This window comes from Bacillus rossius, chromosome 1 (genome assembly GCF_032445375.1).
Source record: "Bacillus rossius redtenbacheri isolate Brsri chromosome 1, Brsri_v3, whole genome shotgun sequence".
NCBI classification, from domain to species: Eukaryota; Metazoa; Arthropoda; class Insecta; order Phasmatodea; family Bacillidae; genus Bacillus; species Bacillus rossius.
The window spans coordinates 24,871,503-24,887,088 of record NC_086330.1 but is presented as its reverse complement, the minus strand read 5'-3'; the positions used below and the strand labels follow the sequence as shown (position 1 = coordinate 24,887,088).

The window sequence follows — 15,586 nt, the reverse complement described above, 5'->3', positions numbered from 1 at the left end:
GCAGCTCAGATGCGTGACCTGTCAAGGTAAGTGTTATCGACATGACTAATAATTTATCATCACTGCACAACCTTTAAGTAGCAATTTTTTATTTGTCAGCTAATTTTTGTTTGTTAAAAAGCGAAGACACAAGTGTCCGCAGTTTGTTTGATTAGGCTTCTGTTCCGTTTCGTAATTGTAAAACAATGTAGTGGACCGGCCCAGGTACTGTCGCAGTTCGGGCGGAGGGCGTAAATTTCCAAAACTGTCGTAGTAAGTAGCTTTTTTTCCAGACTTTATGTACGCCACCCAGTGCGTGCCGCGACCCGCCGACGTGTCTAAATTAATTATGGCGCACTCACGTGTCTTTGGCTTGCTGGGCAAAGTGTCTCGCATAAACACGCCGCGGAAATTTGGTATTTTCAGTTTGCGTGCGTACTTTATTAAATCTACGTTGGTGAGCGGTCGTTTCGGTAGGGAACTTAGGATTTTCTCTTTACACGTTTCTTTCTCATGCCTCGTCCTGTCTTGTGAGGATGCAAGTACAGTCCTGCGCCGTTTTTTTTACCGATGGCAATGGCTTCCATGCTGGCATTGTGTCGCTGTGCTTCTTTTAACTGCTTGCGCTCATTCTTCGAAGTGTTGACTGCCCGCACTATACCGCTCGTTACCGATAAGGCCTCCGAGAGCACCCAATGCAGGCAAAAGCAAAGGAATAAATCCTCCTATAATCTTCTTGTCGAGAGTCTGTAGTTTTTGCTTGGCTTTTTGCACGCCTGCACCGATCTTGCGCTTCTTGGTCTTGCGTGAGTTAGTCTTTGACTTGATGTAGCTGGTTCGACGAGCACCCAGTCCTAATTTCGTCTTTGCCTTCATGATCTTAGATACGCCCCACGCTGCGATTTTCTCTCCTAGTCCCGCGTTCGACGATTTACTTATATCTTCGGCTTCCTGTGCCAATATCTCGTCGGCCCGGTGCCTGGATTCCAGATCCTTGCTTAATGAATATGCGATATCGTGCTGCTTGCACTTTTCGTCGAGAGAATTAATTCCCACGTCACCGCGAGCTAACCTTTTCGCTAGTTTCGTGCCGGGACCGCAAAATCTGTAGGCGGAAATGTGTAGCTCGAATGGTAGGTTGTTTATCAGCGAGTTTACGAGTCCCGCGCCGATGTGTTGTTTGTTCCTGCCTCTTCGAGACATTACATGCAACTGACCTAAAATCAATAACTACGATTGCTCTTATAGAATTTTCGTCAGTACGATGGAGGTAGTCAAGCAAGATGTTTGTTTGCCAGTGTGCATTACGCAAGACGATGAAACTATCGGTCGTGAATCACGACATGGTATATTATTACCGTCCACCGTACGTTGCATCATAGCGGGTCCGTCCAACTGCGGTAAAACGTGTGTTTTAGTGAGTTTACTGGAGGAACCAAATGGTCTTCGGTTCGAGAACGTTTACTTGTATTCCAAGTCGTTGCAACAGCCAAAGTACCAGCGCCTAGCAACTGTTCTACGATCTGTGGATGGTCTGGAGTATTTTCCGTTTAGCGATAATACCGATGTTGTACCTCCAAGCGAAGCAAAAGCCAATTCCGTGTTTGTTTTCGACGATGTAATGTGCGAGAAACAAGGCATAATACAAGAGTACTTTTCCATGGGCAGACACGCCAAGGTAGACTGCGTTTACCTGTGTCAGACGTACAGTCGTATTCCAAAACATCTCCTACGAGACAACGCAAATGTCATAGTTTTGTTTCGCATGGACGAACTTAATTTACGCCATGCTTATGATGATCACGTAAACACCGACATGACATTCCAGGAATTCAAAGACATGTGCTCCTTGTGTTGGAAAGAAGAACACGGATTCCTAGTTATAGTCAAAGACTGGCCTCTATATAAGGGCAGGTACAGACGAGGTTTCGATCAGTTTATCACCAAACATGAGTCATAGCATTTCGAAATTCGGTCGTAGCAGTCGAGACTTACGTACTGCTCTCAAATCTCATGACGACGTTATCCGCAAATACATTTCGCTACTGGCTCAAAAAATAGACGGTGTGAAAAAGGAATTACTTGAGTACCTCGTAGCTATAGACCAGCGCGTGGAAGCTTCGGATTCTCGCATTCGCGACATGATCGAAGTTTCGAATGCACAAAGACGGGACGATCTGAGGACTTTTCAAAGTAGTCTGAAAGCATCACTATCTCAATCGACAACAAATTCAGATTTGGCCAAACACAAGAAAGAAGTTTCTGCGAACGAATAGAAAAGTATAAAAGGAGGTCTTGCAATAAGTTTTCAGCCAGTACAATGTCGGACCTGGCCAGTGACCTTCATCGAGCTATACAGTCTGTTCGCGAAAAATATTTACTTGCTAGACGAACCAGACTTGCACGTGAGATGGAAAATGAGGAGATATTTAAACCAATCACTAGTCGCCTCGACGAACTTAAAAACAAGGAAGAACCAGCCTTCATTGTGAAGACAGAAGTTGAAGATGAAATGCCGACTGTAAAGAAGAGAAAGTATGAACCAGATCGAGAAGAAGAGGACTTAACAAGTACAGAGTCCATGCACAAGAAAAAAATACCGAAAAAGGGACATCAAGTTAATGCAATGGTCCGACCATACCTGATATCGTTTACGAGCCGGAATAATGACACGACCTACGGAGTGTACAGAAAATATAATAAATGGTTCCTCGGTGCTAAAGAAATAGACTTTCTAACAGGAAATATCGTGCGCGTAGCAGAGTTCAAAACGCGCGGGACTCCGGGTCTGTACGAATTGCTGTTTCGCAGGGAGCCTAAAGGATATTCTCACAACGACTTACAAGAGTACAAAAAACTGCTAGAGCTAACCAATGCACATTTTCGCGATAACGATCCAGATAGTGGTGTATATAAAGACGTAGATCATGAAAAAATCGACATTCTCGCTAATCTCTTCAGTGAACTAACAATACACGAAGAAGGTTTAAAAAGGCTAGAAAGTGGTCAGATATTTGACTATGTATATTGGGACGACCCTAATGAATTAGTTGATCGCCTTAGAATTCTACATGCTTCGCTTAGTGTAGGTAACTATTCGCACATCAACGAAATAGTCTCAATACTTGAAGAACTGAGGGAAGCCGGCTACATACAATGAGTCGAACCGGAATCGCTCGCGAACTTCATGCTCCTGCTAGACGAAAATACCTTCGTCGCAAAGTCATAGTTCGTGGAATTGACGATTTATTCCAGGCAGACCTTGTTGAGATGATACCGTATTCCCGATTGAATAAAGGTTTCAAGTACATGTTGACAGTCATCGATGTTTATAGCAAGTTCGCTTGGGCTAGACCTGTCAAATCAAAGACTGCAACTGACGTAGCCAAGGCCATGAACAATATTTTGCGTGATGGACGTGTACCGTCGCACCTGCAAACGGACCTCGGGAAAGAATTCTACAATGCGACCTTCAAGGCTTTGATGAAGAAGTATGGCATCAAACACTACTCTACATTTAGTAACGTCAAAGCCTCCGTTGTCGAAAGGTTTAACAGAACTTTGCGTTCCAAGATGTGGCGGCAGTTCACGGCTAACGGAAATTACAAGTGGCTTGACATCTTGCCGAAAATAATAAGCGAGTATAATTCCACTGTGCATTCTACCACGAAAATGGAGCCAAAGGACGTAAAGGATAATCGCCTGCTTCAAACAGTTTTTCCCAACACGAAGAAGAAAGATCCACGAAAGCGTAAAGCTAACGTCGGCGACATTGTGCGAATCTCCAAGCAGAAAGGTATCTTCGAGAAAGGTTTCACTGCGAACTGGAGTCCCGAACTTTTCCGTGTGACACATGTTCGTGAATCAGAGCCTAGGACCTACTACCTAGAAGATTTGGACCACAAACCTATCCATGGCGGCTTCTATGCCGAAGAGATTCAGCCTACGTTGTATCCCGATACGTACTTGGTGGAGAAGATTATAAAACGAAGAAATGGACTGTCCTACGTCAAGTGGTGGGGCTTTCCACCTCGCTTCAATTCGTGGGTGGCAGATGCAGACGTCGAGAAATCCACAAGGCTTTAGTAATTTGTCTGTGTAATTTTTTGTACTTGTAGTAGTGTAGTATGTATGTAATAAAAGTATTTTTTAATAGAACTTGCGGTGTTTTTATTTTCTCAAACCTTACACATTAGTGGTACTTTTTTAAAATTAAAGTTGTTTTTTGGTATCGGTCAGGGATCGAACCAAGGACCTTATTCGATCTATTCAATCAGTATATTTATTGTCAATTTATTTAATGAATTTTGAACATGGTTTATGGCAATTATTTTTTTTACATAAAATTAAACATTATTGCATCGATCGGGTATCGAACCAAAGACGGGAATCCGTCGAATCAATATGTAAGTTAATGAGTGATTTATTTAATGAATTTTGGAACTTTTCCCGAATTTCTAGCTAAATAATTACGGATTTCCAAGATGGCGGCCAAATTTCAAGATGGCGGGTGTCACAGCAATAATAAATGATTACTGCACTCTAGCGGGTAAGAATTCAACTAACATGGCGTCAGCGCACTCTAGTCGACGATACAATGATGATGGCTTCCAGCATCGAAGACAAGATGGCGGACATGACGTCATACTAGGTGACGATATATATGCTTTGAAAAAAAGTGGTGGGAGTCAGTCTGCCTGCAGTCACCATTGAGGAAGGAGCCTGTCGCCATTTTTAATTTATTTTTTTTACCTCGTCGGGTTCGAACCGAGGACTCCGAACTCCGTGTCGTAAATATATGTTTTTTATAAATAATTTATTAAAATTTTGTTATTTAATTTTTTTATAAATTTAAAAAAAAATTCGTTAAATTCGGATAATAAATAAAAAAGTTAAAGATGGCGGCCGTAACGGAAATTGCAACGGTGACGTCATCATTCAAAATGGCGGAAAACACAATGCCGGAATTTTCGAGAACACACAATTACGTCATCCAAAATGGCAAATCCAAGATGGCGGATCCGAAATGGCCGTCGGGGTCAAGGTCAAGGTCACAACCATCCAAGATGACGGTCATAATCCTAGATGACGTCAGAGGCTTATCGGAGGCTGTAGACAAGGATGCTTAAGCCTCTTTTAGGAATTTGGGTTCTTTCTAGGGCAAAACGACTTTTGAGGATTTTTGAAATCCTGATATTTGAATTGAGGAATTTTTTGAGATTTTTTGGCGGAATTTTTTTTCCACATAAATGTAAATTTTGGCGAATTTTAAGGAATTTTTGCCCAATTTTGGCGAATTTTGAGGGTCAAAGGTCAAGGTCAAACTTGTCCCGTTACGCTGTGTCCTGTTACGCTCATCCAAGATGGCCGCCGTGACGTCACAATCCAAGATGGCGGACACCGGCTCTGGCTCCACGCGCCAGCGCCATGTCCCCGGATGCCCTATTATATACTACTGACTTAGCACTGTTAAGTGAGGTCACTTAATAAATGTGCGGTTGTAAGTATTGCAAATTTATTTTTTTATGATTGAATATAATGCGTAGAAATGTATAAGCCTATGTGCATTGTTCCAAAATTTAAATTATAGCAATCCAATCTCTTTGGGTGTTGTGTTGGAAGTGTATTGTTCCTCTTTTCCGACCCGACTACACGTGTCTGCAGAGCTCTTTCTCTCGTACGAGCAACATTTTTGTATTTTATTTTAGAAGCTTTTTTTCTCGACAAGGAAGTTGTTTCAGAAAACACGGACCTAGCTTTCCCCCACCTCGTATCCGACAAGAAAACTTTTCAAGCGGATAGGTCGGGTGTAAGTACAACTTTGTGAACTTTCACCCCATCGCCCGCAAGTTTGCTTCCTGCCTTTTCAATATGGCTCATACGCGCTGCTGCAGTTTTTGCCTCCTTTAAAGTCTCGATAACTAGCCAAGTTATTAGGATTTTCTTTAGATCTACTACTAACAGAATTAAAGTGTACTTAATTCATTGCAAAATGTAAATCAATCTTAAACAACAAAATACAATACAACACGAATAAAACAATAGAATTGTAAAAGTAACCAAAGTACAGACACTATCAATTTTTTTTAAATTAAACTATTCGCTAAAAAAAAAAAAAAAGTACAGCAATTGAACCTCTGAAATAACAACTGCAACTGTATAGTTACGAAGAAAATATAAGCATAAAGGACTCACGATAAATAAAAATAATAATTCGTACCTTTTTCAAAATATGATTTATGTTCCGTAAACACAAAAGTAAAAATGGAAAAAAGGAAGGAATAACTCGTAAAAACCATATGCTGCACGTAGAAAAATAAATCACAAATTATTGTACAATTGGCACATGAAAATCAACTTTATTTTGTAATGAGGATTATGTAACTATCATATCATATTGAATTTAGTTGCGTTCACTATTTCACTTGTTTTTTTATAGTGTTTCGAAAAAAATTGTTTGGTTAAAAAACTCAATAACTATACTTTAGTACTAAATTTGTATGCACATGTTCTTATTATATATTTTTTATTCACAAATAGTGTAGCTTTATGCTGAGATGTCTATTGGCGGGATCCGTACCAACCTTCATTGATCGCATTGTTTTGAGTTTGCGAGTGTGTGCACAGGCCTATATGGTTTGATCTTGGTCACAACTCTGGCGGGTCTTGGCAAACAGTGGTTGAAAAAAATTTCCTACTAAATGTAAATATTATTTTAAGAGATACAATATACGTATCACTGTGAGTGTTTTACGAGGAATGATACAGCTGCATATCCCGCTTCATATTCTGCAATACGACTAGGAATATTAGTCAGCATCAATCATGGAGCTTTGTTGTAAACGTTTGTGTTTCGATTTTAGATTTCCTTGTTATTAGTAGGTATTAAAGACTTCGGAAAATAAAACGAATTACTGAGTATTTTTATATTTATTTTAGGGGCAGTAACCCCCAAACATTTTTAGCTTTGTAGCTTTGTATTGTAAAATTTTCATTATTCTACTTTGTGAAAGTTATTTTGGTTACCATTTCCTCAACAATTTATTTGTAATATTTCGAACTATTTTACTGTACCTATGATACATTAGAGATGGTGGTTTTCCATGAGAATATTTGACTGTTGGTAGTCAATACACTTTGTTCCGTACTGGCTGTGATTAGCGAAGGAAAGAAATGAGAACGAAGTTGTTGGATTTCGGAACGTTAAGATTTCCCTGAAGATGACTACACCGTGTTAAAAAAATATATATCTTAAAAGAAAAGGAGTGAGAAGACTTTACAGTTTCTCGCAAACTGTCTGGGCACTATAAAAAAAGTTAGCTGATCACAATCTACTTTGATTATTTTCTTCAAGAAATCGGGAAATGTGGCGGACGTTGCCTGTAGGTTTCCTTCGCGGTACCTACTCACGTTTCCCCCACCCAATATGCTCCGTTAGCATCTCATTACCTTTCGTCGACTCAGATGATCATTGATGTCAGCGAGACTTCAGGCTCAATCCATTCCATAATACCATTTATAGTCATAATAAATACGTAGCTGTAAAGTATTTGGCATGCCCAGTCTCTTGTATCAGTGGTTAAAGGGCCAGCCTAGTCCGAAAGGTAAGGGGGTGAATTTGTGTTATCGAGGCTGGATGACAAGTGCGACTCTCATTGGTGCTTCTAGCGCAGTGTCGCCTCTAAGCGCAACGCTCTCAACTGGTGCGCAGTCTTCTCGTCATAGGACAACTATGAGATTCGAGTGAAGACCATAGCTATATATGGCGGAGAAATGAAGATAAAGGTGTAATGAAAGTCCCTTCAGTGCTTTCAAGAATCTCCACTATATGTTTCATGTTTAAAAAAATATTATTCTGAAAACACGTGTTTTTGCTCTTTGCACTCTTCCTGAAAATACAGATTAAAAACGAAATACAGAAATATAACAACGCATCCGTCCTCAACGTATTCTTGAATGCTTTTCGTAAGCAGATACCGCTCGGATATCGCGAGCAATTATTTTCAAATCGCGTGGTTATTTCTGAAGCCCATCAGCACACCGTGTGTGTGTGCCCGGGTAGGCGGGGGGGCCTAAATGACCCCGATGTGTGTGGGAAACGTTTTAAGCTCAGTGGCTAGAGTTTTCTGCGTGGTGAGCCAAAGGTTGCAGTTTTCATTCCCCGGTCGGTTCAGAGATTTTTCGAATGTGAAAAGTTTTTTTTCCCCCGGGTCCAGGACTGGGCGTTTGTGTCTGTTCTTTCACCTCTCCAATACCGCGGAAGACGATGGTAAGAGCACCGCAGAACCACGGTGTCATACCGCCCCCGTGGCGTCACCTGGGGTGCATGTAACTTAGGTTCGCACCTCATAAAAATTCATCAGTACTCCCCCAGGCATATGATCCCGTTAGGGCGTTATCCTGGTTAGGAGAAAGGTGGGTCTTTTACATGCCTGACACTGTTACCAGTCCGAGAACCGGGAAATAGATTCGCCATTTCCAATCGCGGCATGTTACTGGTGAGCGCACGGCTAGGTCAAGAAGTTGAGGAGACCCATCCCAACATCGGCCCCGCCGACCCGCCCCCCAGGTCCGCCGTTCACCCCCGGACCTCCTACAGAGCCAGCTTCACCTGGGGCTTTGAATATATATACTGTATAGAAGTCGCCAGTCCAGGTTAAAATTTCTAATACGGTTTTGAGGTAGTTGGTTAATTCACCGCCGCAATCGCCACCATCTCTAGGGCATCGACTTGTGGTGGTCCCTAGCGGACAAGTGTCCAACTCTTCAAACACCCCTTCCCCCTCCCGTTGAACGACCTTGAGCTGCAGTGAATGATAGGTGGGGGGTGCGGGGAATGACAGCGGGCGACAGTGCTGCGCTCTAACGTGTAAATAACAACTAAGACGATACAGGGCGTTACGGCAGCGCACTGCAGCGGTGAAGTTCCCAAGCTGCTCATCATACGCTTCTGAAAAACGTAGAGTAAATCCTATCCACTCGCGACTCCTATACAGTATATATATTCAAAGCCTGGGGTGCAGTGGGAATCATCATCGTCATCATGAACGTGCTGGTGTGCTGGAGTACGTCGCCCTTACGACCCGTCCCTCTCTCTCTGTCCGCAGCGATCTCCAAGGAGGATGGCGAGGAAGGGTCCAACCGGGGCGCCAAGCTGCCCTACAACGGCTACTCGGACGAGTTCCTGGACCGGCTCGAACCCAACGGCAACATCCCCAACGACAAGGACCTGCGATACGGTGAGTGATCTCATCGCGTGTCCCCCCCTGTTTCTCCTCCCTCAATTTCCCCCCCCCCCCCCCCCCGCCGTGTGGCAGGCGAGCAGCGACACCCGAGACCACGCCTCTTGTCTGGAGCGAGGCGGTGGCCAGCTGACGCCGAGTCTGTCCTCGTGTTTTACCTTCTTTTTTTTTTTTTGGGGGGGGGGGGGGGTAGCCTGGAATTTAAGGGGTAGTATCCCAAGTTATTTTGCTTCTATAATATTTCGATTTTTTTTTACCGCATGATTTTTTAAATAGAATCGTCATGTAAACAGATTTAATTATTATAATTATTTTCTATTAATAACCCCTTGGTTAATGGTTTGTATAAAAATAGAGGCAAATTTTTATGCCAGTCGTAGCATGTACTCAAAGCATTAAATCACGTACTATAATTATTGGATTAACCGTTCCGTATTTATTTTTCGAACTCCTAAAAAACTCAGGCTTCTTTGGTTTTGGGGAAAATAATTTTTTTATTGATTTAGTGAATAATATACCAAAAATTAAGTATTTGAAGACTAAGGCTACATATCAACGATTGGCCTAAAAATGTATGCCACATGATTTTATTCTTTCAGAACATGTTTGCTTTTAATTTCATAAAAATATTAAAATAAGAACATTTGTGGTAAAAAAATTTTTTTTATAAACAATAGGGTTAATGTTCAAAAACATGGAATATTAGAAGAAAAATAATTTAGGATACTATCCCCTTACAATCAGTTACTGTGGCGGCCAGCTTGTGCGTGCAAATTCAAAACTGTGAAACGGAAACGATAAACTTCTTCCGTGGTTCTTCTTCCCGAAGAGACCCCTACTCTTGACCTTCAGTTAGCATGGTGAACTCTTTTACATTCTAAAATAATGCTCCATTTCCAATATTGATAAAGTTACTGTAACGTGATAATTTTGTAAATATATTTGTTTTTGTACAAAATGAAGTTCAAATAATAATGAACGCATTGATAAGTATATCAATGAAAATTGTTGTCATAAACATAATGCTGTATGAAAATAACCTCACGACTGCTAAATCTGTGCCCGTGCACTATGGACCGTAAGGTGAAGCTTAAAATAAAGCATAAAAGACTAAAAAGTTGATCACCTGTGCCCTAGACACTAAAACTGAGTTAAGTAAGACAGTCCTTGGTCCACAATAGAAACTCACGTTTCGGAAACATGGTATTTGGTACCCATTGGTGTGACATTTGCTGTTGTTTGCACTGGATGGTAGGTGTTTTAAAATATGTTAAAATTACGCACAATAACTCGTTCTCCATTTGATAATTTGGAAAAGTAAATGAGTTAAAAGTCAGAAACGTATTTTCTAAAGGGTTCGTCTGAAATTATGTAAATAACAGAAAATAAACATTACCGTGGTTAACCTCTGTCGGCGAACGCAGCGATAGTAAGCAGTACTGACTCTCTTAAGATTGGAAGTGTGACATTCACTGTCTAAAGTAATCTAATGAAGACGACTGCATTTAAATTCCCTGAACACCACAAAAATCAACGATTGTAAATGGTTGATTTAATTAATTTAGATGATCATTAACCACGGTTTTTGTCACAAGAAATAACGTGTTGGCTAAATTATTCCCACAATAAAAACTTATTTAAAAAAAAAATCTTCACAGCTTGTAATACGATCATATTTTTTTTTTTTTTTTTTTTTCAGTTTATGATCATATAGGGCAGTAGACATAGCTAGCTGTCGACACTTGTTGAAGTCAGTATTGCGGCTTTCGGCGTACAACCGGCATAATTATTTCCTCCCGGCATGCGTGAGGTACCATAACACCTTCAGGATTCTGGGTAAGATGATGTGTACGACCTGCAGTGTCACACAATAAAAGTGATCTGTCTTTTGTAACTCGAGGGACAGCCGTGTATCTGAAGGGGGAAATAACCGTCTTCTCGTGAGCAGCAGCAGCTGCGGAAGGCTTGCGGACGCGTGGTCCTCGTTTATGTTGTTTGTGAGCCGTACACTCTTGGACGAGGATCCAATAAAAGAGACCGTTCGGCCGCGGAAGAGGCTCCTCGATGGGCCCTGGAAGACGTGTTTGATGTCCGGCGGCAGCGGGTGCTTGAAGAGGCGCCGCCGCGCGGCACATCCGGCGAGCCATCGCCCGCCTCGAGTGGCACTCGACGACCTCCGGGTCCGGCGGCGACGGGAACTGCCCTCGCGCTCGTCCCTCCTAGGACTCCTTCTCCAGCCCTGGAATGGAGCCATGAATATTCCAACCGTGTCGGGACTCGCTAAGAGTCAGTCGTACCCTTACATGCTCTTCAGCTGTCTCTTTGTATCTTACTGCCCGAACATCGGTGTAATAATCGTAACGTAGAGCCGTGCACAGAGACCGGAAAAAAATTCGCGAGTTCATTTCGCGATAGGCTGAAATACAAATAGTTATACCTCAATGCAGCCTCTTATAGGAGCAGGTATTTTTCGCGAAAAGTTATGAACGCCTATTAGAATGCGACAACGTATACCCGCAACTGTGGTTTCTTCCTTGTGATTGGCGTCCGTCTGCGAGAGAAGTCGTTGGCTTATTTGACCGAGCCATTCAGGACGCTTTTGCTTCCCCACTGAATTATTGTGATTGGTGTTGTAACAATCGACATGTAACTGAAAGAAAATCATCCAATAACGGAACACGGAAAATGCTACAGTGTTTTAACTTTCAGCTAGTCTCGAAATCTTTTCGCGAAATCTGCATGCCCCTAAGCCTCTATTATTGGCTCACAACTCACATAGATGACTCTGGGCCAATGAGAAACACCCAACCAAAGCTGTATCGAATCACATGCTGCTACGTTGGGACGTCTCACAAGACAGCAGCCAATGAGTGGGTCACATTTGACCGAGTGTAAGTAGAACTATGGAGTTCATCCTACAGGTCACTGAACCCGCAAATTTTTCTGGTCCCTAGTAATAATCGTACGTAGGGCCATGCATATTTCGCGAAAAGATTCTTATACTAGATGAAAGTTAAAACACTGTAGTATCGTCTGTGTTTCGTGACTGAGCGAGTTTCTTTCAGGTACGTGTCTACTGCAACAACACCAGTCACAGTAATTCAGCGCGGAATCGAACGCGTCCTGAGTGGCTCGGTCAAATAAGGGAACGACTTCTCTCGCAGACGGCAGCCAATCACAATGAACAAACTGGTGGCGCGGGTATTCCTTGTTGCAATCTAATAGGCGTTCATTTTTTTTTTTTCGCGAAAAATGCTGGCTCCTAATCATACGAATACTTTGTACCAAACATAACCTTATTTTGTCTGTAGTGTAGTGATACATTAATGCTTTATTCAATTTTACTACATAATTTCCACTTCTTTTTCTGGACAACCGAACCAGAATACAAAAAATAAATTACACGTGAAACATTTATCACAGAGGTGTAAATAATTTCAGAACGTATTTGGACGTTGTTGGAATATGAAAGGACGTTTCTGCGTTCGTAAGAAAATTTCACAGACGAGTGTTTTTTTTCGCGATCCGTTCGGATGTGATGTGTGGTGCGTCATCTTCTTGGTCAAGTTGTGATTGGGTAGCGTCTGCTTGAAGCGCGTGAAGGTAAAGTACTTTGTCCGCGAATTAGACGACAACTGCGCGCAAGGGCGGAGACGTGTCTGGTGCACGAGACATTGTCGTCCTCGGCGTCTACGTCGGGCCTTCGAGCCGTCCCGTGTCGCTTCAAGGCCGGGCGGCTGCCCGAAGCGCCTCTCCACAACTGCTTCTTGTCAGCCCCTGCCCTGGAGACACCGTTCCTCGCTCAGGAAATCTCCAGCGAACCACCTTTTACTAGAGGTGGGTTGTGACAGCAATTTTCGGTATCTGTTCCAACCTGAGACTGATACAGCATTGTACCATGTTACAAGTCTCTGATACTTCTGTATCAGTCGGTCCCAGGAGGCAACAAAGCTCCGCGTACGCAGACCGTGCGACCGGAAGGAGAATCTGATACATTATTTATCACGCCTGGTAATTCTCTACCTCTGATACTCTCATGCCCGCCTGATACAACCAGTATCAATCAGTTCAACATTCACTGCAGTTCGTCCTGGCCGTGTATCACCATGTTGTGGGCTGTCATGCTTTGTAGTTAGTATCTGTATAGTGAAATAAGGAATGGATAAGTGCAGGAAAAAGACTTCATTTGTGTGGAATTTTTTCACGGAAAATAATGAGTTTGCTAATTGTAATTTGTGTAAACAAAAACTGAGTTATAAATCATCGACTAATCTGAAGAAACATTTGAAAAAACATTGATATAGTATGCTCACTAATGTACCTATCTGTTTTTTTATTTTTTATTTTTGATAAAATCGTGAATTTTTAATGTATAAAAACACTAGTTACTAATTGTTTTCGAAAAAAGAAAGTCCATATGTTGATTACATCTGTTATTAGTGTCAACTGAGAATTTATTTGCATTTTCATAGCTGTTAGGTGCACAAATATAAATATTATATCTTGTATTAATGTACTTTTTAATATTAAAATTTCATTAGTTTTATTATTGAACGAGACGGTGCACGCACTGCGCACTGAGCGTACTTTGAAGTAGGACAATAAACAAAACGACTTGTAACCAGGGCTGCCACTCTGATATTCATGAAAAACCTAGATAACCTACAAAAAAACCCACACATGGGTAAAAAATCCCAGATGCGTCTAAAATGCTATCGTTGAAAATGTTTGCGCACTAATTCAAAAATCTAAACATGACTGGTTTTAATATAAAACAATTAATTACCTTACAAGACTGAAAACGGTTAAATACAACCAATACAAGAAAATTACACTGCAGCAAAATGGCTGTATAAGTAATTCTTGGACCAGCACATATCATAAAAAAACCTACAAATATATACATACATGACAAAACAAACACCATCACTGCATTCTTTAAACCGGTAATTGTTTTTATAAAACTGCATCATGTACGTTAGTCTTTATTCATAGTCTGATTCTACAAGATTGGTTTGAAGGTTAATTGTTGCATTGGTTTTGTGTTCTGCAAGCCTCTTTGAAGAATGTGTCTAATTTAATATTCGACTTAGCTTCTTGAAAACTAGTTTTGTGTTTATATGTATTTTTGTGTGTGAAACACATAGACTTGTTTGCATTTATCAAACAGATATTGCAACAGATACAGTAGCTACTACCTTTATTATTGTTTTAGGTATAAAAATAATTAAAATTATAAAAAACGTAAAATTGTTGGAATTAATTATTTAAAAACCCAGAAACCCAAACACCATTGGAAAAACCCAGATCTGGGTGGAAAAACCCATGAGTGGCAGCCCTGCTTGTAACAATGCATTTGAACATTACAGCCGTACTTTTTATGAAGTTATTGTCGTACACATTGAGGTACTTGTCATTAAATATAAGAAGTTTTTGAAATACCATCTTCAAAAAAATCTGTCGACTGGGAATTAAGCCACTCCGTAACCACATCGCCAAGTGCATTGTCATTGTCGAAGCGGTGCAAGGCAAGCCACTGTTTCACGCGTTTCACTGAAGATGTGGTAATCACTCGGTGCCAGATCTTGGCTTTTTGGTGAGGGGGTTGATGGGGGGAGGGGGTAAAAATATCCCAAACGGAACTGTTACGAAGGTTTTTGCGTGCGTCTAGTGCTGTGCGGTCGAACATCATCGAGAACCAGTACGATGCCGGAAGTCAGCTTTCCGCGGCCCTTGTTCTGGATGTCACGTTGGAGTTTTCGCAATGTTTCGTAATGCTCGTAATTTTTGGTAGGACTTTCTGTGACGGCGTTTATTTTCATCTGACTTAGCGAACGAGTCAACTGAAACAAAATCCTCTAATTCCACTTCTCAGCACCCACTTAACGCCTGTTCGCTGTTGCCATCTTCGTCCATTGCTTTCGCATGCGCAAACGGAAGTTTTATCTTTTTTCAAATAACCCTCGTAGTAAGTTACTAGTAAATACCTTTTTGATTTTTTTTTAAATCCCAACACTATAAAAATAATTTATGACATTTTTTATGTTCGCCCTGCGGAACAGCTAGGTGAATTATTGATTATATTTATTCAACACTAGCTGGACCATCGAAATGGTCTTAGCGCACTAAACCTGACTAAAACGCACGTATGATAATTGTACCCAGCGAATGGATTACGCTGATATGCTGTGTACTCGACTCGCTTCGAACAGCGTTTATGAATGACCATTTATTTTATAAGTACCTATATTATGTTGTTTGAATAGTTATAGCAACAAATAATTTTTAACTACCTTCTTTTTATAATTTTATAATATTTCTACTTTTGCTTTTAAAAAAAATAGGAAGCTCTAAACTATTCGGAA

At 41.2% G+C, this 15,586-nt stretch overlaps 1 protein-coding gene across 6 annotated transcripts in view; it reads left to right on the top strand.

Annotated features, from left to right (window-relative positions):
- Nucleotides 1–15,586, top strand: part of LOC134533300 (cyclin-dependent kinase 14) — a 422,243-nt gene that overhangs the window by 262,214 nt on the left and 144,443 nt on the right. For all 6 annotated transcript variants that reach the window (XM_063370778.1, XM_063370786.1, XM_063370794.1 and 3 more), the window contains one exon: nucleotides 9,087–9,218. In XM_063370778.1, the coding sequence (XP_063226848.1) occupies nucleotides 9,087–9,218 (132 nt within the window). The remainder of the gene's footprint in view (nucleotides 1–9,086; nucleotides 9,219–15,586) is intronic.